Source organism: Mesocricetus auratus, unplaced genomic scaffold (genome assembly GCF_017639785.1).
Source record: "Mesocricetus auratus isolate SY011 unplaced genomic scaffold, BCM_Maur_2.0 Super-Scaffold_100014, whole genome shotgun sequence".
NCBI classification, from domain to species: domain Eukaryota; kingdom Metazoa; phylum Chordata; class Mammalia; order Rodentia; family Cricetidae; genus Mesocricetus; species Mesocricetus auratus.
The window spans coordinates 14,991,926-15,015,834 of NW_024429197.1; the positions used below are offsets into that span (position 1 = coordinate 14,991,926).

Consider the following 23,909-nt stretch of genomic DNA (forward strand, 5'->3'; position numbering starts at 1 on the left):
AGGCATGATGGCACACACTAGGTAGAGAGAGGCACTGGGTAGCTAGCCAGCCTTTCTTACTCAGTGATTTGCTGGTCACATTGAGAGATCCTGTTTCAAAAGCAAGATGGATGACCCCTGCAGAAATACATCTGATGTTGACCTCTGACATCTGTACAAAAGCACATACACACGCATGCACACCCAAATGCACAAGTGCACAGGCACAAACACACACAAAAATGAACACATGGAATAGAATATATAAATCCTCAGGCAAGAGAACCCCACATAACGTGAGAAGACTCTACTCTCAGCAAAAGAGAACAGTCACCCATGTCTTACGTGTGAGCTATCTATAGCCAACAGCACTTTCTTCCACGGCACAAAGTGTGGGGATGGAGTAACTGTACTACACAGTGTGGGGATGGAGTAACTGGAGCACACAGTGTGGGGATGGAGTAACTGTACTACACAGTGTGGGGATGGAGTAACTGTACTACACAATGTGGGGATGGAGTAACTGTACTACACAGTGTGGGGATGGAGTAACTGTAGCACACAGTGTGGGGATGGAGTAACTGGAGCACACAGTGTGGGGATGGAGTAACTGGAGCACACAGTGTGGGGATGGAGTAACTGTACTACACAGTGTGGGGATGGAGTAACTGTACTACACAGTGTGGGGATGGAGTAACTGTACTACACAGTGTGGGCATGGAGTAACTATACTACACAGTGTGGGGATGGAGTAACTGTACTACACAGTGTGGGGATGGAGTAACTGTACTACACAGTGTGGGGATGGAGTAACTGTACTACACAGTGTGGGATGGAGTAACTGTACTACACAGTGTGGGATGGAGTAACTGTACTACACAGTGTGGGGATGGAGTAACTGGAGCACAGTGTGGGGATGGAGTAACTGGAGCACAGTGTGGGGATGGAGTAACTTTTATTGGAAAACCTAACAAACATTACCCCTGCCATATGTTTTAACTAAAACTTTATCTCTTAAAATTTGTCGACTTTATTTACTTAGCTCTGTGTTGTGTGTGTGGGCAGGGGGAGGTGCATGGGTACCACCATGCACATGTGGACGTCAGAAGACAGCTTTCCCAGATTGATTCCCTCCTCCCACCATGTAGGTCCTGGGAATGGAACTCAGGTCATCTGGCTTACCAGTAAGTGCCTTTACCATCTAAGTTACCTCTCCAGCTACAGTCCAGCTACAGAAGTTTACTTGTTTGTTTGTTTGTTTGTTTGTTTGTTTGTTTGTTTGTTTGAGACAGGGTTTGTCTGTGACTTTGGAGGCTATCCTGGAACTAGCTCTTGTAGACCAGGCTGGTCTCGAACTCACAGAGATCCACCTGCCTCTGCCTCCCGAGTGTTGGGTATAACCAAGGTGAGGCAGGGTAGAAGAGATGGACCTTTGGACATGATGATAATATCATAGGAGAGCATTTACTCTGTCTTCAAAATCTGTCTACGAGGTCAGTACTATAGGAGCCTGTCCTGGTTTCATTCAGCCTGTTGCTGAGATTTAAACAAACAAACAAACAAACAAAAACACTCTGACCAACAGCAATATAAGGGAGAAAAAGGCTTATCGAGCTTACAATTTCAGGTTGCAGTTTTTCATTAGTGGGAAGTTAAGGGAGGAACTTGAGGCAGAAATTCAAGGCAGGGCTGCTTGCTATTATACCAGCATTGCCTCCAACCAAAGAACTCACTTCACAGCCAGTGAAGTACAGCAGGAAGCATAGAAAATGCTAGTTGTTGGCTCTCAGGCCAGCTAGTTTTCTTACATAGGTCAGGACCACCTGCCTGGGGATGGTGCCACCCACAGTGGGCTGGTCCCTACTACATCAATCAATAATCAAGACAATCCCCAATAGACATGACCACAACTCAGTCTGATCTAGGTAAGTCCTCGGTTGAGAATCTCCTCAGATGACTCTAGGCTGTATCAAAGTTGTTAAAAAACAACAACAAAGACAGAGCCCCAGCATGTGGGTGTAGAATCTGATGCTCAGAGAGAAAAGGCCTTCTCAAAGCCACGCTGTTAGTAGGAGGCAGCGCAAGGATGTTCACTCTAGATGCTGTTATAAACCTTCCTTCTTCCCCACCTAGTCTATGTCCTGCCTGTTACAGGGATGGGATGGGGGTAGGAGTTACAAGGACTGTACCATGAGGTCAAGAAACAGCCACCAAAAGTCAGGGCCACAACAGGGTCTAATGTCACACAACTGTAATCCAAATTATTCATGAGGTTTGAGAAAGAGAATTAATTATACTTTAAAGAGCTGTCTGGGCTACAGAGTGAGTCCAGAGCCAGCCTGGGTAATTTCAGGGGGCCCTATCTCTAAATAGACAGTAAAATAAGGCTGTGGATGTGACTTGGTGATAGAGTACTTGCCTTGCATGTGCAAGGCCTTGAGTTTAACCCCCAGCATCACAAAAGAAACAGGGAAGGAGGGAGGGAGAAAGGGAGAAAGGGAGAAAGGGAGAGAGGGAGGGAGGGAGGGAGAGAGAGGGAGGGAGGGAGAAAGGGAGGGAGGGACAATATAGAATTGCTTAACATCACACCTTACTGTTTAATGGCGTATGGCTTAGCCTAAAGGAGAGGCCAGCTTCTAGTTTCATCTCTCCATAGCAAACAAGGTCCAAGGTCAGCCCACCAACAAAGCGTATGGTCCAAGGGGCTCTGGGTCCTTGCCTGCCTGTGAGCTCTAAAATAAACTTATAAATGCATCTTAGAGCTTAAACAGCTAAGAAAGCACTGGGTGTGGTGCAAGGGGAACCTGGACAAGGGTATTTCTCCCTTGTTTAAAAGCCTGTCAGCCAGGAGCAGCTGTTGGGATGCAGTTGGCTCTACTTCAAGGAGCCACCTAGGGACCCAGCTCTTCCAATTCCTGACTCAGGAATGGAGATAGAAGGAGATCCTTTCTGGGCCAGGCCTGGACAGGGAGCATATAACTTCTGCCTGCTGGCCAGACTCGCATGGTTCTACCTAGCTGAGCAGGCAACTGTTTCCCACCAACAAATCGACATGGCAGAGGAGCGGTAAGGTGGATGGTGGGCAGTTAGCCTTCTCTGCCATGATGCTTAATGTGCCAGGAGAAAACCAACCCCAACACCAAAGACAAATGGTGGCCTTGTGGGGAGTTAAGTGCAACACCTGAATAGGACAGAAATAATAAAGTCAGCGGCGCTTTCTGGCCCTTCCACACACATCGAGGGCATCACTCAGTCGTAAGATAAACTGTGGGGTTCCCTTAGACCTGAGTCTTCATTTCGTATGTCAGGAAAATGGAGCTAGCCTTGTGAAGGGACAGGATTAAAATGAGTCTAGGACATAGCTCAGTTGGTAGAGAAGTGCTTGCCTTGCATGGATGAAGCCCTGAGTTCAATTCATGGCACCACGTGATATGATAACACATGATTATAATCCCAGCACTCAGGAGGTAGGTGCAGGAAGATCACAAGCTAGAGGTCCTCTTTAGCTATATAGAGAGTTCAGGGTCAGCCTTGGCTGTCTGAGATCCTATCTTAAAACAACAAAATAATCAGTATGTCACCACCACCACCAAGGTCTCAAGTAAAGCACTGGCCAGGAGAAGATGGAACCCAGATCTCATAATGGTTCTTACCACAGCTTATCCTTACACACTATAACCCAGATCACTTAAGTCTATAATACTTTGGTTCTTTGCTCACACAAATGGGATGTGGTGTTCTTTTCTATTTACTTAAATTCTAAGAGAACAAAGAACTAAAGTCTCAGCTGTGTCTATAGGTACTATTTCTGCAAACCAAAATAGGGAATGTTGGAATGAAATGCAGGCTCTAACCCATCTAGATCCTGAAGACAACACCTCTGGGTTATCAGGGGCCTATGAATAATGGCTTTTGTTGCCCTCAAATGTTCAGGAAGTAGGAATTGAGAGTAAAGAAAAGGCCACTGTATGATCTCAGCAAGAGTGGGATAGCAAGAGAGAGACAGGTGAGTATACAGGAGTAGTCAGCTTCACTCTTGAGTGATGCTGAATCTGTGACCGTGGCTAAACCATGGGTGGGTCCAGTGGTGAGGACAGGAAGAGACAGAACCACCTCTTAAACCAGGATCTAGAATTCCACAGTGCCTTAAATTTTGACTGCTGCACAATGAGCAAGGTGAGCCTTTGTCACAATAACTGTGAGGCCCTGCTGTGAATGGAAAAACTTCCCAGGATCCCAGTTCTGCTGCCCACCTGTCTCTGTACATCACCTGCTGACACCTCCCCGCTCTACCATGTCTGCCCAGACCTACTAGGAGCACATGGTATCCCTGGATCACAGCAATTGAGTGCCAGATTCCAACCCTGGTGGACTCCTCCCTCAAACTCCTATCAGTCAACCTGTGTGAAATTGGGTATCAGGCAGTTCTAAGAGTTGGAAGATGGGAGTCAAAACAACTGCACAGGCTCAGAGATAAAAAATGGAAGCCATAATTCCCACTTCTGGGAAGAATAATGGAGAGAGAGAGAGCTCATAAAGCCCCTGACACTAGAGAGAAATATTTACTCCAATCCCATGTCTGACTCTCCTCTAGTCCATCTAAATGGGCAATCCCAGGTCAAAGGATACACAGAGAAATCTATCCCTTATAATTGTCTTCTTGATCTATCCTTACTCACTTGGTACTCAACTTGGGGTGTTATTCCTTTAGAGGACCTCAGCAGGCATCCATTTCTTTCCAAACTTTTCCTGGTTATCAAGGAAGTAGACTACAGTAGCCCCAAACCACCAACCACCACCCTGCCTCCCAAAGCTCGAGCCAGCCAGACCCCACAGAGTGTGGCTTCTTTACTCCCACAATGACTCTTCATTCATCATAGGTAACTCTCCTGAGGAAAGACACAGCTCCCAGAAACACATTTCCCTCTGGGTATAAATTTTTAAGCATTTAGGGTAAATCAAACATATTTACTTTTGCAATGTTGGGGGTTTGAGAAAAATCCATAATGTCTTTGGCCTCAAGCCCTCTTCCTATTAATTATTAAACCCTTGTGTGTTTCGAGGGTAATTGAATCCATGTTTCTAATTAGTTTACACTTAATTCATCAGAACAATTTTTAAAGAGCTGATGGATGTCCCAATAAGCCTCATGGGCAGTTAATGAATCTTTATTTAAGAAGAAATTGGATACCCACCAAACTGTTAGCAGTGGCTACCTCCAGGGAGCAGGCTGGGACAAGGGCTCGGGATGGAGACACTGGGGCTGTGTTTTCTTTGTATACTGTTTGACTTTTCTGAAGTGATGGGTACTTATTGCTTTTACTATTTGAAGGAACTGCTTAAAAGGAAGCGAGGTGAGGTTTCTTTTCTTTAAAGAAATTAAATGTGTGCCGTAGATCCAGTGGAATGGTCAATAGCTCTGGTGGGGAAAAAAGGCTGGTTTGGGGCTCTGGAGAGCACAGTCCACTTATTCTCTGGCCTCTTGGCAATGCAGAGACCTGGGATTCTAAACCCTGCAGCTGTGTGTTGTTGACTAACAGGTAGCATGAAGAGTGCCAGTTGAAAACCTTTCTGTGTGTCCCCTACTTCTCTGAGGATGTGTCAAACTCCCCATAATGCATACATAGTCCCGCGAGATCTGGACCCTTTCAACTTCACAGCAGTGCTGCATCCACAATGCATCAGCCCACTGTCAGTCATTCCGCATCTTGCCTCTCTTGCTTCTGCCTGAGCTTGTCATCATAGCTTACCTTCCCCATGTCTCCCTCTGAGACCTATTGCAATCCCTTCCTCCTGAAAGTGTTCACACACTCATTCACTCAGTAGCTGTTTGTTGAGCACCTGTTGTATGCCAGGCTCTGCAGTAGACCCTGGAGCTACAGTGGAGGGAAAAGAAAGGGCTCTGGAATCACAGAGCTTACAGGACAAACACCACACACGTATAAAGCCTGGAAAGATGGCTACATGGTCACCTGAGTGGGTATCTTCCAAGTCAGGAGGAAGTGTGTACAAGCAAGAATCTGTTATAGTTTAACTGTGAAATGTCTTCCATGGTCTCATGTACTGAGTCTTATTGTGGAATATTCTTTTATACTGTTTGAAGATATGTCACTATGATTGGTTTAACAAAAAGCTAAACAGCCAACAGGCAGACAGGAGTTTTGGTGAAGAGAGAATCCTGCTAAGAAGGAGGACAGAGAAACCAGACACACAAAATGGGATAGAGGTAAAAGCTATGTGGTTGAACATAAATCAATAAAAATAAGGGTTAATTTTTAGTTATATGAGCTAGTTAGGAGCAAGACTAAGCTATTGGTCAATTTTTCATAATTTATAAGAAGTTTTTATGTGGTTATTTGAGACCTGGCTGCTGGGACAGAAAAATTTGCCTACAGAGTCTGGCTGTAAACTAAAGAGCTTTGGGGAAGCCACTGAATCTTGAGGCATCAAATGTTTCCCCTAGTCTTACATACTAAGAGTGTGGTCACAGGTAATAATAGACTTTGGGGAAGTGATTGAACCTTGAGGGATTGGGCCTGATAAATAGATGAATTGATTGACAGATTAATAGTATGCTAGCATTCTTAGGAGGTGGGTCCTAGGAAGTAGCTCACTGGGCATGTGTCCTCTATTGTATATCCTGCCCTAGCCTCTTCCTATACTCTCCTGTACTATGATGTGGCTTGCTGCACTCTGCCACACTATCCCCACTATAACAGAATCATGCCTCTGAAGTCCTGAGCCAAAATATACCATGCAACCTTTTAGGTTGTTTGCATCTGACCTTCTATCACAGCAGCAAGGGAAGTAACACATGACAACCGAGTGGAGATGTGGAAGATGAAAGGTGACCAAGTAAGGGGACAGTTAGAAGGAGAGCATCTCAGGCCCCCAGCATCGGAAGAGGTCCCCCACTTCCAGATCAGGGCAGCTTCCTAGCTCAGCTCTCAGCATTGTCAACCGTCTGCCTGATTCGTCACCTGGCTCCCTCAAGATTCTGGAAGCTCCTTGAAGGAAGAAGCTGTCTTGTTAACTGTTATGTCTCCAACACCTGGCTCTCCTGGTAGGCATCCAATAAACGTCAAACCATGACAGTGAATGAGTCATCGAATGAGTCCAGCACACTGGCAGGCACACAATGGCTGTTCTGTGTCACATAACTTCTTGTCCTTTGCCAGTGTCCTCTCTGTCTTACTCCTATCAGAATATTTCTTCCTCACCCCCAGGGGTCCTCTCAGCCACCTCCTGTCCACAAAAAGCACATTCCAAAAGGACTCCTGGGAGAGGACTTGCCAAGGACAGCCCTGTTGATGTGCAAAGCACACCACGGAATCCATGGGGAAGGTCCTATAGGGGGGCATCTGCTGCCATTCATATTCATAAGGAGACAGTAAATCTGGCAAGTTTGTGGATCATTACAACTTCCAAACAGGTGTCGAATGCCAGTTGAGTGAAATCCGAAACCAGCTCCAAATGACTGCGACTCTATTCCACCTTAGGCTGATGACAGAACGTCTACTGCCAGTAACTGAGCGAACGAGTTGTAGCACTTCCCATAACAGGAGACCAAATGCCTAAATTAAGGGATGCTTAGATGTGCTTAACTGGGGCAGTCATCACCAGCACCCTATAAACCCTCCGCCTCACAGAGATGCAGTTTATTAGCAGAGCCTCCATAGATTATGTTGGCTTGTGCTCCATTAGCAAACTTCATTCCACATTAAACTGCAGTTCAATGGGATGTTTGCCAGCTCTGAAAGGCCATCTAATTGTACAAAAGCAGAGAACGTGGGGATTGTTTCAGTAATTCATCCAGGCAGGGCTGACACTGCATTATCTGGAAGGCACTTTGTTCTTTTCTTGCTAATTTCCAAACTCCTACAGGCTCTCCAGCCTTCAGGACCGTTCCCTACCCCATTCTCCCACCCTGATCCATTATGAGAAGAATCTGATCAGCTTCTATTGTAAATTTAATTCCAAGCAGCCAGACGCTGCCTTCTGGCACCCCAGGATGTGGCTGCTTGTGAATAGCACTAGATGAAATGTGAGATCTTGCAAGGAGATGCTCTGAACTCCTGCTGGAGAGAGGCAGGCATGGGGAGATGAATGGTGTCTTCATACAGTGCAAGCTGCACACGGCGCGTGGCGCCTACTGGCACCTCTCTGTCAATGATGCCAGGTGTGGCTGCCAGTGTGGTGTCATTGAGAAAGCTCCATTTTGCAGAAGGGGAAATTGAGGCTCAGATAGGTTGATTTGTTTGCCCAAAGTCACGGGCAGAAAATAAGACTGAACACAAGCAAGGCTGAAGCTGAGGTCCTTGAACATTCAAGAGTCCCCAGGGTGTCTTGGCTGCAGGGCTACTGTATTTGGACCCCAAGTTCTTCTCTGGGCACAGGCATCCTGCATATCACAGTAGCATCCTTGACATCAACCTGTCAGCTGCCACTGGCATCCTGCAGACATGCCATCATAAATGTCTAGGAGGGGCAGAACTGTAGCACAGTGGTAGAGTGCTTACCTCACATGCCTGAGGTCCTGGGTTCAATCCCAGGTACTGCCACATTCACACACAAAAAATCTCCAAGCATTGTCAGAGGTTCTGTGAACATCTAGATTGCCTCTAGTCAAGAGCCACTACTCTTTCTTACAACTTGGAAATTTACACTTGCATTTTGTAGGTTTTTTCTGCAAATATTACTTTTACTCATATCTAGTATAACTCAAGACAATATACACACATGGTTTTATTTAATGCTCACTGCCCACCATGGAGAAGTTAAGATAGATATGATAGGCCCATTTTATAGATGGGGACACTGAGGGCAGTGTGAAAGCAGCTTCCAGGGCCTCCACTTGCAGGGTGAGAGTATAGTTCCCTGCATGGCTCTGACACAGCAGAATCTGCTGAGAGGCTTAAGTCTGCCTCAAGGCGCTTAGAGTCCAGTTGGGAGTTAAACCATGGCCCATACCCCACCCCGGGAGTGAGTAACTACAGAAAGGTGGGTTTGAAGGGTTGGAAGTTGACTACTGATCGGGGTGTTGGAGGGACTCAGAGAAGGGAGGGGTGCGTCAGCAATGCAGGGAGAGCAGCCACTGCATAGTGCCTGCCTGCTAAGGTGTAGGCAATAAACAGGGCTGCGAGTGATGCGGGTGGAGAGAAACCTGCTGCAAGCCTCTTGGTGGTTCCACTCCACCATCGGCATGGGAAGGGAAGGGAAGGAGGAGCATTATGGGGTTCAGAACACACTGATACATTACATACATGCATAGCATACACACTTTATATACATATCATGCACATTAGAAGGACATGTGACACACCCCACACATCTAATGCTTCTTTACATATGTACACATGGCATACCTGTGCATGTTACATGATCTGCATATATGTTGTGTGCATAAGCTTGCTGCACATCATACACCTTGAGCAAAGCGCTTTTCCCAGTGTCTCTTTACAGTGCCTGCCATTCCCTGATGGAGAAGTCTGATGGGAAAGCCCAGATGAAGTGTCACGACAAAGCCAAAGCCTGTCAGAAATGCCTGAGTTCTTAGGGCAGCAAGGATGCAAGCAGCATTTCTGGAGCACATAGGGATCTGCAGCAGAAGGCTGACATGTAACAACCCTGAGGGTGAGAGAGTCACCTCCACCTCACAGATAAGGCTCGGAGAAGTCAAACGTGCATGACGTCACACCACTAATAAAAACAGAAAAACAGGGACTGGGGGCTGGAAATGAGACTTGAGAGGGTGGGGTAGAGTGCTTGCTTAGCATGTGTGAGGCCCTGGATTCAATCCCTAGCACTACAATATATACATGTAAGTATGTGTGTATGTGTATTTATACATGTACACACACACACACACACACACACACACACACACACACACACACACTATAAAATCCAGGCCTGTCTTACTGTGAACTTATCTTACAAAGATAAGTTTTATCTTACAAAGAACTTATCTTATCACAGGATAATGTCACAAGAAATGTCTCACCTGCTCTACTGTATGAGTGAAGAAAAACATTAGTGTACAAACATGCTGGCCAGTCACACCCTGGCCAAGATGGTAGGGCATATTGTCCTATACTCACATTTCCCATGTCACATCACACATTCCTATTAGATGCACGTGTCTGATAGTGCAGACATAAAAAGCATGTTCATTGTACATTGTATGCATACACATTATATCATAACCATGGTATATGATATGCATGTCTATGTAACATGTATGCATGCAATGCACCTTTTCCTGTGGACTGGAATTTGCTGCAGGCTCATGAGACCTATTTTCTGTCTCTGAACTAGACATTGCTGAGTCATCCTCTACTTACTCTCCTTTATTCCCTCCAAGTCCACAGAAAGCTACTAGTGACCCTTGGGACAACTATTTCTCATAACATAAAAATCCATCCCATCTCTTCTTCCTATTATTCTGATGCAGGCTACCACAGTTCTAGGCCTGGCCAGACAGTCTCCTGAGCATATCCCTTATCGTGTATGTCTCATATAGAATCCAAATTATGCCAAAGTCCTCTGCTTAAAATCCTTGTCTGGCCAGATGGCCCCAATGCAGAAGTCTACCAGAAATTCAAAGAACATCTAATACCAATTCTCCTCTATGTATTCCATGCAATAGAAGCAGAAGGGTCATTGCCAAACTCTTTTTACGAGGTTTCAATAACCTTGATACCCAAGACACACACAGACACAGCTAAGAAAGAGAACTTCAGACCAATATACCTCATGAACATTGATGCAAAAATACTTAATAAAACATTTGCAAATCTGGAGGACAAGGGGGAGCAGGAAGGTTGAGTCCAGGGGGGAAGAACAGAGGAGAACAGGATGAGAGATACCATAATAGAGGGAGTCATTATAAGTTTGAGGAGAGATCTGGCACTAGTGTGATTTCCAGAGATCTACAAAGATGACACCAATTGGCAAACTAGTGGAGAGGCTACCTTAAAAGCCCTTCCCCAATAATGAGGTTGAGGACTACTTTATATGCCATCCTAGAGCCTTCATCCAGTGGCTGATGGAAGCAGAAGCAGACACTCACAGCTAAACAGTGTGAACCCAGTTGCAGAGAGGGGGGAGTGATGAGCAAAGAGGTCAAGACAAAACTGGAGAAACCCACAGAAACAGCTGACCTGAACTAGGAGGAGTTCATGGACCCCAGACTGATGGCTGAGAAGCCAGCATGGAACTCATTAAGACCCACTAAATTTGGGTATCAGTGAGGAGGCCTTGGCAATCTATGGGGCCTCGGGTAGTAGATCAGTATTTGTCCCTGGCACAGGAATGGACGAAGGATGCACTTTCAGCCTTGACACATGGGGGAGGGCCTAGGCCCTTCCCAGGATGATATGACAGACTTTGGAGATCACCCATGGAGGGCCTCACCCTCCCTGGGGAGAGGAGTAGAGATTGGGTCGGGGGTTGGGAGGTTTGGTAGGGAACTGGGGAGGAGGGGAGGGAGAGGGAGCTTGGATTGACATGTGAAGCAAGCTTGTTTCTAATTTAAATAAAAGAAAAAAATCTTTGTCTGAAGAATATCTGCAATATAACTACAGCTTACATGGTGGGAAACTACATACTTTCCCTCTGTCACCAAGACAAAGACAAGGATGCCACTCTCATCACTTCACTGGGGCTTCTGACCAGTGCTTCCAGGCAAAATAGAAAGCAGGGTTATCCAAACTACAAAGGTGGTGGCCAAATTGTTCTCATTCAGAGATGTACACAGAACTGTGTGGAGCAGGAGAGAATTCAGTAAGGTTATAGAGCACGCAAATCAATACGACGAAGTCAACCGCGTTTCTATGGATTAGCAAAACTAAAATCAGAAGGATCGATTCTATTCACAATGGCATCAAAAGAGTAAAAACCTGCTAGTTGTTCAGTTCAAGATGGAGCATCAAGGCAACAATGAGACTCCCACTCCACCTGGTTTCACAGCCCTCGTGGAAGTGACCCGGGGGTGGGGGGTAAAAGAAACACATCAACACTGGAGACGAAGAAGAGACCTTGATCCCCATGCTCTGCTGTAACACAATGCTCTGCAGCACTCAGGAGCTTCCTCTAGATGACACCCGCACAGCCAGCCAGACTCCATTAAGGAAAAGGTTAGCAGGATGTTGACAGAGAGCTGCAGCTTAAAATACGCTCAAGGAAGTCACTTTAACCACGAGCAGAGTGAAAAGCATGGGGGAAAGTAAAGAAATTTTGCACTTGAAGACAGGAAAAAAGAAGTGACAGCAACATGGCTCAAAAATAGAAAGCATTAAACACCAGAGATGAGTAAGCCCATCAATTACACCCCAGAAGGCGAGTGGACGGGACTCTGCTGCCAGAGAATGTGGATCCTGTTAGCAACTCCTCGAAACCTGGTGATGCTTAAGGGATAAGAGCTGTCCCTAAAACAATGCCATAGACATACTATAATAGAGGAACCGGTGAAGACTGCCCCAATAAGTGCAATCCCAAAAAGGAAAAAAAAAGATGGCAATAATAGTATCTAAGTAAAATTAAAGGCAAAAGAAATCATTGAATAAGGATTACTGTTTTTATATTGGGAAAAGAAAAAATTCACTGTGAAGATTAAATTCAAAAATGTTTGTCGGAAGTTGGAGAGATGGCTCAGTGGCTAAACCATATTGATCTTGCAGAGGACCAAGTTCAGTTCTCAGCATCCATGTTAGGCAACTCACATGTGCCTGTAACATTGAATCCAAGAGATCTGATGCCTTCTTCTGGCCTCCAAGGGCACCCACACTCACCATGTATGCATGAAAGCACACATGCATGCCTGTACACACACACACACACACACACACACACACACACACTTTAAATAGTGAATATAAGTCACTAAAAATATTGAGATGGCTCAGTAACTTGCTGTGCAAACATGGGACCTGAGTTTGAATTCGTAGCACTGGGCTGGCTGAACATGGGTATACATAAGCCGGTAACCTCAGTGCTGTAGGGGAGTGGAGACAGGAAGGTCTCTGGGACTTGCTGGCTGCCATAGAATCCTAGATGCAATGAGAGACCTGGGCTCAAATGAATGGGACAGAGAACACCAGAGTGAAATACCTGATGTACTTCTCTGAACTTTTTGCATGCAGGAGAACCTACATACACATGTGTGCACCACACACACACACACACACACACACACACACACACACACACACACGTAAAAATAAAAATATGCATATGGGGAAGACACTGCATCAAACACATGAAGCTAAAACTTATAAATAGCAATAATGACAACAGACAAGAACAATGCAAGCCTGAGACCAGTCTATTGCTCACCTTGATGACTATCAATTAAACAATAAATAGGAAATTAGAAAAGCCCCACAGGATTAATAATGTGAATTTTCACCCTTCAATACGGAATATTTGATTTTTTCCAATACCTGTAGAACATTTATAAAATATGATCTTGAAAGGAAGGGGGCGGGGTAATCAACAATCCTCCATAGTTGAAAGGCACAATCCAATCATAATGCAATAAAACTAGATTATCAGTTTTAAGAGAATAAACAAATAATACTTGAAACTTTGAGGACAAGCCTCTCGAGTCAAGGAAAGAACAAAACTGCAATTAGAAACTCTTTGAGAAAACACAGCTACCCATCAAAATTTACAGAATATGGTCAAAGTTGCACTTAGGGGAAAAATGCCTCTTAATGCTTTTATTATCCAACAAGAAATAATGGGACTAATTCAATTCATGAAACCCTCAAAGAGCAACACCAGCCTAAGGTAAGTGGAAGAAAGGAATGGATAAAGATAAAAGCAGAAATCAATATGTTAGATAATGGAGAAAGAATAAAATTGATAGTCCCAGCACTGGAGGTTTTAAAAGACGAATAAAACAGGAAAACGCCTGTCAAGACTGAAGGGATGGAAAGCACATGGGAGCCTGTGACAATGGAGAGGCAGTCCCAGTCGCCATGAAGGCAGATGAGCACAGTCCTAGGCCCTTATATGACAACAACTGATTTCTTCAACACACACAAAGACAACTGATTTGTGAGTAAGAAAACCAGCAAGCTGTAACAGAAAGAAGATTCAGAGAGACCTGAGAGTCATCACCTACAAGAAACACCTCCCTACCCCTCCCAGAGTGGCTGTACACACCCATGTTGTCTGGCTTCATTTTCCTCCTGCTGTGTTCCAATGTGTGAGCTCCCATGCTACCGCGGGAGCTCAGGGGCAGTGGGATCCTTCCAATACTTCCTTCTTAGCTGATGTGTGGGACTCTGGCTTCTTCTGAAATGAACATATGTGAACATCACGAATGTGAGAGGTGGGGACACTGCATAGGAGTAACCTACCAAAGGACAAGCAGAGCCAGGTAACCAGAGCAGGATGGGCACACCCTCCCAAAGGCCTCAGTACCACCTGTGCCTGTGGCCTGGAAACCTTCCCTAGATGCCCACACAGGACAGCTGCAGTGACTGTTCAGTGCCCCCCACACCCACCCCGACCTCTTCAGCTACCCTTGTGCTTCTTTGCCTGCACAGCATCCACTGAAGAGCTAGCCCATGACAGCTCCACAGGAGCATGTAAACTCCATGGTGACAGTGGCTTTGTTCCGCTGACTGCTATGTTCCCCAGCCCTCAGGCCAGCACTAACATAAAAGAGAGATTCAAGGAATGCCTGTTGAATGACTGAAAGAGGACTTAAATCCCTTTAATAAGGTTTCATCAAATATCACCTGTATGCCATACCCTGTGCAATACCATGGTAAGATGGATAAAACCCTATCATGCCCAGAAGAAACTACCCTACCTCTGTTGCAGGCTTCCTACACTCACTGGCTGGGGGACTGCCCTGCATATGAGGTGTGACATATTCTAGAAGCATCCTCAAGCCAGCTTGGAGGGTAAGCCTGAAACAGGTATGCTCACCCAAGACACTCCCTACCGCACCCCCACCTGGAACTTGAAACCCTTCAGCTCCCTGAGAAGCTTGGAAGTCTAAGTGAGAAGGCGGGACAAGGCTTGTGATGGAGAGTGGCAGGTTGCCAGGCCAATGAAGCATAGGCTTGTGCTGGGGCTTTCTGCCCAGAATTCTGCCATTCCTATAGAGGCCTACATCCCCTCGTCCTCTGCCACCTCCTTGTCTTAGGAGGCAACTCTGTCACACAACTGTCAGGCACCTCAACCTCTCTGTGGTTTTAGCTTCCACCAGACGTGTTAGCATTAGAAAGGATGAGAGCCATCCCAAAGTCTCAGTTCTATTCCCACAATCAAGGTACCAAATGCAAGGTCAATTTTATCAAGTCTCCATGATTCCAGAACCATGATGCATGGCACAGCACCATCTATCACTAGCAATCTTCAGCCCCACAGGACTTGGGGCCAGATGAAAATATAAGCATTTCTCTATATGGGGAAGATCTATCAGACAGACAGACAGACAGACAGAGATGTACTTGTACTGGCAAAATCAATTTCAATGAAAAGACTGGAATTTCTCTATCGCTCCTTCTGTCTTCTACTCAGTTTTCTCTGGTGTCTGACACGGCCTTGTCTATTAGATCCTTCAAAGTAAGAGAAAGGAATTGGGAGCCTTAAAGAAAGCAGGAGCTGGGCATGGTGGTGCCTGCCTATAGCCCCAATACTCAGGAGACCGAGGGAAGAAGATTACAAGCTTGAGGTACTGAGCTACAATAGCAAAACCTTATAACAAAAACAACAAGCAGAGATTGAGGAAGGGCCCCAAAAAGGAAGTCAATGCCCTGCAGGAGACTTCCAGGGAGGGGAGGGACCATGGGTCTCAGTCCCTTCCTGAGGATTTTTAGGCAGACTGCTGGAGGTAAGAAAGATGCACTTTCTTCAGTGGTGTAGACACTGGTAAGGAGTCCATGTTCCTGTAAATAAGGCTCACCCATGTCCCAGTAAGTAACCCTAATTTAAGTCTTTTGCTCATACACATCAGAAAAAACTTAAGATATACAAACGTAGAAGGGAAACTAATTGGAAGACGTAAAGTGGTCAGTGGGAGTAGGAGTGGGGCAAAAGAGCCATTATACTCAGAATGCATTATATACATTATTATTTGTAATTACTAGATGCTAATAGAAACTTAAATAGTAAAGCAGAGACCCTCTTTTCTCCAAGCTCAGCTCAGGGCCCACCTGCTTGCAACAGGGAGTAGGGAGGATGGTACCTTGTGCGAAGGTTCTCTGCCTGGGGTGGGCCGTCAAACACTGACAGGACATCAAAGTCCTCTTCCAGGGCAAAGGACTGGAACACGAGCTGGATCCTGTGCTGGTCCTCTGCGGTGATGGTCCATGTGCAGTTGGCATAATTGGGGTAGCCATAAGGGAACCCTGGGCTCTCCACTGTCCCATTGGGACCTTGCAGTTGGAATGTGCAGTTCTGGCCTGGAAGAGAAAAAGGAAGCGGTTCAGTGTGGCCATAAGAACTCCAAGAAGTTCCCAAGAGGTAGAAGCACTGTGTCAAAGAACCATCAGTCACTTTTCCAAGTGCCTCCCATGGGCAGCCCTGAGCTTGACTGACAGGAGGGAAGATGGGTGCAACCTGTCCCCAGGGGTGGGAGGTACATTGTGTTCCATTATATTGAAGCCTCAGGACAGCTCAATAAACTGAACGCTGATGTTCATAGTTTAAAGGCAGGCACAACCACAACCAGGCTATATCCTAGATCTCCCACCCAAGCCAGGGAACCATCTCCAACCTCCTTTGTTGCTTCACCCTTAGTCTCCCTAGAAAATACAAGCCACCAATGTGTCTACCCCATGCCGCCATCCTTCCTCTTCTACCTAAATGGGACCATTGGAGTTCCACACTTCCTGGGCCTTTAAGGACATTTCTTGCACATGTCTTGTCCCTTCTCCACTGGGGGCTTCCAATCTCAAATGTGCTCCAGACTTTCATAAGCACAGCTCCATGCCACTCCTCCTGCCACCTGTCTCTCTCACCCCTCCCATAGCCAATTGGGACCACCGACTGTTCCCCCATCCTTTGTCATGGCCATCGGGTCTGCCTTACTGTCTTACATGTCCACCTGAGAGCAGGCACAGCAAGGTCACAGACCAGATGCGCTGGGGATATGCAACCTATCTTCCTGCTCACTGATCTCTCCGAGCCCCTCACACTACTGCTGAAGCTCAGGCTTCACCTTGTGCTTGCTAGCCATAGATCTGGCTGGAACAGATCTTTCAATGGAAGGTAAGCAGGAGGGTGGGAGGGCGTGGAGAGGTGGCATTTCTACCTGCTTCTCCAGTACTATTGGTGCTGCTGCTATAGGAGGACCTCCCTAGAGCAGCCATTCTGTGGGTTCCTCCCACTCTGCTGTACCCTCTTCCTCTCCCGAATGTTCCACTTCTTTCCCAAGCTCAATGATGGAGCCTCTTTGTCTAGTTGAGAGGACATCCCATTTACACACTGATGACATACAGCTACACAGTGCACACCCACTCTTCCCTTGCCTGCTGCTCCTTCACTTAGGGGATGGGATGGTGTCCCCATCACAACATCTAAATAAGACTGGAAGTGATACCTTCCTCTCTTCACAGCCCATGGCCAGCATCATTGTCTATCTCACTCCCATCCTCCTATACCAAGCTCTTCCCAACTACCCATCCATGTGCTCTGGTCCTTATGACTTCTCTTCTCTTCTCAAGTAGGGCCGAGTCATCCCCATCATCACCGCATCCAACATGCAGTGGTTCCTCACTCTCACAGTTCTTCAACAAGGAAAGAAAACTAATGTTTACAGAGTGTGTGTGTGGGGGGGTCTCCACAGGGTTTGGCACTTTGAAAGCTCTCCCTTCCTACACTCCAGCTTCCCATTGGAAGCCCTGCCTCCCTCAGTCCTGTATACCTACATTTTCTCACCACCCAGCCACATGATCTAGGAATGTGCCCAGGCTATGCCATCTTTCCCGTCTGCCAGCATTTGGTGTAACAGCATACTTCCACGCTTTCACATGGATGTGTGAGGCTGTAAGCCTAAGAGCAGGGAGCATGTGGGCTGAAATCTTTAAATCCTGCCAGCTCAGTAGCAGGCAGGCACACAGTCAGTTCTCAGATGGTAGTAGGGCAGTGTTTGTCTAGACAATTCTAAGACCTCTGCCTTTATTGACTTAACACTCACAACAGCCACACATGTTAGACACTATTAATATCTTCACTTACAGAGGCAGATTTAGAGCAGAGGGGAATTAAAGACTGGGCCACAGCGACCATTACTCAGTGTTGGGACTTTACCTAGGTGGGACACTTCCTCTATGATGGTGCTGATAAGTTGATTCAACACTAATTTTTTAAAACCACTTTAGAGATTAACTGACAAAGGACACTTAATCTTTAAAATGGCCTTAATATTAAGAAATCTCTTAATACAAAGAATTCCATTAAGGGGGGAAGGTTAAGGGTTTCTGAATAAATGCTAAAGAGGCATTTAATAAAATTAGGCATGTAACTCTGATTAAAATAAGCATTCAGAACAAGGCAGAAGAACACCACCTTTCCATTCAACAGCCCTTTACATTGTACTTTAGGTGAAACATCTGAGAGGGATCAAAAAATGATACAGAGATGTCAGCCTCCTCCCTAGGAAATGCTCAGCACGCAACACCAGAGAAAGAAATGGGAAAGAGGATGCAAAGAGATGGCTGGCAGATGGTATGTTAATATGTCTAGGAAGTCCAGAAGAATCGATTGCAAAGCTATTAGAACTAAGAAGAAATTTCAGCCACGTAACCCAATGCAAACGCTCCAAAAGTCAATAAGGTTCGGGTATGCCAGTCACAGATGAAAGCAGGGGGCTGAACCTCCTTTAATGGCAACTGCAGACTGTGTAGTATACACGGAAATAAACATAGTGAGAAATGTGGAGGCAGATTAGGGGCATAGATCATGATACTGAGGCCACCTAGGGTCTACCCTCAGTGTCATGAAACAAAGGGAGAGAGTGAGAGAGGGACAGAGAGAAGGAGAGAGGGAGGGATGGAGGGATGGAGGGAGGGAGGGAGGGAGGGAGGGAGGGAGGGAGGGAGGGAGACAAACCTGTAAGCACTTTATGGAAAGAACTGTTACAGGGGGATTTTTAAGAATTCAGAATAATTGGAGAGAAATGATGTAGCCTTGAGTGGAAAAGCCTAACCACTGAAAGGTTAATTTATAATATTAACCTTTCAAAAGTTATTGAAAAGTTAATTTATCCACCTGATACAATGCTCATCAAAAGCCCAAGGACATGTTTTAACTCTGGGGAAATGATACTTAAATGTAACTGGAAAAAAATGGGTTATTTAGACAATGTATTGTCTTTTAACGGGTAAAAAAATTAGTAATTTCATAACAAAGGATACCCAATTGTTGTGAATGATATGTGGAAACTGTGTGAGGAAGGGGGCTTCAGTGAACAGATACAGCTAATACACACAAAAACCGACATAAGGATACATTTTTTAAATCAATGAAAACAGAAAAAATTATTTTTGGAGAACAAAATAATTAACTATTTCAGGGAAGAATTATCTTCCAAACTCAGATGACATATCAAAGTAAAAGGGTTAAATAAAGTGTTAAAAAAAACAAAACAAAACTGTTATATGTTTTTCTAATTTCCTGGAAGATACTGTAAGATTAACTATTTTGTATAAGAGTGAGTGTATACGTGTAAGTGAAGATGTGTGTGCATGTGTGAGTGTATGTGTCAATGTGCATCAGTGTGTGTGAGTGTGCATGTGTGTGTGTAAATGTGTATGTGAGAGAGAGAAACAGGAGAGTGTGTATTGTGTAAAGTAGACAAAATCAAAAGGCATACAAGCATTGTGTTGAAAAGTAATACCTTCAGTATGAAAGAGCACTGATTACTAATAACAGCAAACAGAACAAACACTGCATGTGAACCTGGACAGGGTATAAACAAGCTCACAAATGAAGCCACCCAACCGTAAGAATAATGAAGTAAAGTTTCTAATTTACAGCTTTCCAAAGGACCCAAGTGCTCCTTCCTGAGCACCCACTTTCTTCCACAGGCACCAAGACTGCTTCACCTCGGGCCCCTGAAAGCCTGATGAAAGCCGGTGATGTCACTGCACTAAGTCACTGATTGATTCATTCGTCTAAACCAATCCTGTGACCCGTCATAGGGCCTTGATCATGGATTAGACAGAGTCTCCGTCCACCCATGGAAGCAGTGCTTTAACAGTACTCCTTTAGGAATACGTACAGTGTTTCTGAAATATAGAGGCTTCAGCTTAAGATCCGACCTTGTTCATGTCTAGTATAACCATTTACACCAACATTGCCAACATCCTCACTACCAGGATGGTTGCCCCAGCTCAGATCTGCCCAAGCCTGGAAACACTGACTTGGAATCTAGCAATGATCTTTCCTACTACAAAGAGAAGCAGAGGAACTCAGAACATGGACCCTGGGTACACTTCCCATGTAACCTATGGAATGGGACAAGAAAGGTGAAAGAGACAGAGACAGAAGACAGAGACAATGAAGGAAGAGACCCAGAGGGCAGTTCTTAGAGAAGGTGACAGAAAGTGGAGGATACCACCAGGAGACGATGATGAGGATCTTGGATGAGGTCACTCAGTTTGATAGATAAGTGGTCCCTCTGAAAGTAAGGTCCTGTAGCATGAGAGCTCAGTACTGACCCTGGCGCATCCCCAGTGACCAGAATTCAATGCATTTTCGGAGAAGATAGATCAGTTACAGAAAAGGTGAGCAGGAAGGGTTAAGCAAGGTGCAACAGAGGCTAGGCTGTTCCAGGCAGAGGCAGGACTGGCTGGCGAGAAGGTGCAAAGCCACTGTATGCGAAATAATAACATACATTTTGCTCTTTGTAGAGCACTTGGAAAATACAGTCAAGTTTAAAAGGATGAGATGATTTTAATCTCACATTCCTTTCAGAGGCAATGCTATTAATATTTTCATTTTCTAGATTCTTCCACGCATCGTTGAAGTTATTTAGAAAATACCATGCATATCCTTTGGAGGGTTCTATAGTAAACCATTCTTCAACCTTAGATTACAAAAGTCAGTGTCTACTTATAATACCCATAGAGCCTCAGATATAAATAAGTTAATTTACAGCCTCGTTCCTCTAGGAGTGTCATGCTCTCCAGGCTGAGCTAGAAGGATGCCCTGTATTCCCTCTCCTAAGCACCAACCTGTTACCCAGGTCAGCATCCAGGATGATGGCCCACCCATCCCCACCCCTGCCCGCACCTCTTCCTCTCTCATATGGACACATTCCGGAAGAGATTTTATGATTTTATTTTGAAAACGAGACTGTGGGTTAGCTCATTTCTCTGCAACTTGCTTTCCAACTTAACAATACATAGGGGACACCTTCCGGGTCAGTAGAGCTACAGCTCTAACTTATTTTTTAAATAAATGTACAATATTGCCTGGCATGGATGTAACTCGATGTATTCTGCCATTCCTCTGTGTATGGCCATTCAGGTCTTTACTTGGTTTTCTTTTGTAACAATTCAGTAAACACAACATGAATTTCTTTTCCCCCCAGATGCTGAAACAGCTCATAACTGCATTTTAAAAGGATACCCAATGTCCCAATGTATGGTTATTCTAGAATTTACTCAACCATTCTATTGTCAACCATCTAAATAGCTTCTGGTTCTGTTTGTTTTTTAATCCTGTTTATAAATACAACCTGGACCAGAGCAAGGTGACAGGGTGCCAGTCAGTGTGGTGGAAAATGGGTTTCCATGGCTAAAGGCCCAGAATGGAAGTCCGTATACACAGTCACTGCACCTAGCTTTGCTATCTGCTGGGGTACTGTAAAGACAGGCTGACTGACCTCTGCAGCGGGCCCCGTTGGGCATGGTTAGAAAGGGCTGAAAGTGGGTTCATTTGGAAGTTTCCCTGAAACCGAACGGATGTCAGTGAGTTGAGAAAGTCAAAGTCCAGTGCACCTGCTGCAGCCAGAGATGCTGGTGAAGTGGAAGCCAGGGCTCACATGGCCAGATGCCCTTTCATGTCTGGGGAAGGGGATGGCAAAACCACGAAGGCCCCTTGCATCTTCTCTTTTCCAGTAACCACAATGGTCCTCCATGCCCTGGGGCTCTGGTTAATACAGTTACCCTATAAAGCCACGACTCAAGAAGAAGCTCAGAGAACTGGGTTTTTTTTCTTTAATTTACTTGTTTTTAGATGATTTCTCTATAATAAACCTTCAAACATTCAGGTTACTGTGTCAAAGAGGATGAACATACCTGAGGCTTTGAGACTAGGCTGCCAAAATATCTTCTAAAGTTTGTGTACCAAATTAACATTCTCACAGCAGTGTCTACAAATGCCTGTCTCGAGGCATCTTCACCAACATTGTGAATTGTCTTACAGAGAAGGTTTCATTTTGATTGACTCAGAATCTGTATCTATTTTTTTCTTTGAGTGTATGCATGCACGTGCACACACATATGAGTGTGTTATTTGTATGGTGTTTGTACACAATTGTACATGCCTATGAACCAATGTGGGAAGCCAGAGGCATCAGCATTCTGTTCATTTTCTATGTCAATCATTTGAAGCAGGGTCTCTCCCTGAACCTGGAGCTAGGCCTGTGACTGGCAAGCTCTTCTTATCTCTACCTCCAATCATACTGGGGTTAGGGACTCATATATAGCCATGCCTGACTTTTTACATGAGTGCAATGGATTTGAACTTAAGTCTGCACACATGTGTTATAAATGATAATACCCACTAAGTCATCTCTCCAACCCTTCTTGCCTTTTCTTTTTCCTCCTTTCTCATCCCTCTCTCCCTTTCCTTCTCCTCTTCTACATCTCCTATTTCTTCTCATTCTTTTTTTATTTTATGGAGATGAATCTCCCTATGTCGCTCAGGCTGACTTGGAACTGAAGATTCCCCTACCTTAATTAGTATTGTAGACACACACCATTTTAGACACACACCGTTATATAACACTTCACCTTTTCTAAATCATTTTAATTCTTCCTCTTGAGAGTTACCTATCTGATGAAATCCTTGGCTCATTTTTCATTATAATTTTCCAGTAATTTACATGTTTGTATATCATGTATATTATATGTAAATCCTCTCTGCATCCCATGTGCCTTTTAATCTTATTACAATTGACATAGAAGTGCTCTAAATTTTTCACACTCAATTCCTGCATCAGGCCGTGCTGTTTCTTGTCAGTTTGTATTCACCCTATAGAATCAAGCTTTTAATCTTCCATCGTGTTTGTTGCCAGTATTGTTTTTCCCCTGGTTGTGTGACTTTGGTTTTGCTTAGATTCTTCAAGCAGATTAAAACATTCAGCTTTTATGAGCAGCCGCACTTATCTCTCTCATTCTCACTAACACTCTTCCTTTATTTACAATGACAAAGTCTGCTCAACCAGGAATCTGTTTGTTAGCTGTTCATTCCAGTGCAGAAGGGGGGGGAGGGCACAGATGACGATGATGATACAAAGTCTTTCCCTGGCTGTGTCCTTTTCTCCTCTCTCCTGGCCAGCATCCTATAACACACTATTGTGCATTGGGGAGGCACCCACAGCCCATCGCACGCCCTCCTCATGACCCTGGCAAGTTCTGGACCTTCGTCCCACAAACCTCTTGCTTCAGTAGCAAGTCTGACTGACACTCTCATGTCTCTCAGGAGTTCAAGCAAGTGTCACACCTTCAGAGGTCACCATGAGTGATATCCAAGTGTCACTCTTCTGCACCAATGATTCCAGCACCTCTTACTGTGTAACATAACAATCTGCATGGCCACTCAGTCTCCAAAAGTGCCCCCTCCATGACAGCAGGGCCCTGCTTATTCTCCGCCGTTTATCTAGCCCCCAAGCCTACACCTGGCCCTTAGCAGACGCTCCTAGGGACTGACTGAATGAATGAATGCTAATTGCCCAC

The 23,909-nt window shown here is 45.1% G+C and overlaps 1 protein-coding gene across 3 annotated transcripts in view; it reads right to left on the reverse strand.

Moving 5' to 3' along the window:
• Csmd2 (CUB and Sushi multiple domains 2) overlaps window positions 1–23,909 on the reverse strand; it is a 558,343-nt gene that overhangs the window by 477,348 nt on the left and 57,086 nt on the right. For all 3 annotated transcript variants that reach the window (XM_040756596.1, XM_040756595.1, XM_040756597.1), the window contains exon 2: window positions 16,187–16,403. In XM_040756596.1, coding sequence (XP_040612530.1) covers window positions 16,187–16,403 — 217 coding nt within the window. The remainder of the gene's footprint in view (window positions 1–16,186; window positions 16,404–23,909) is intronic.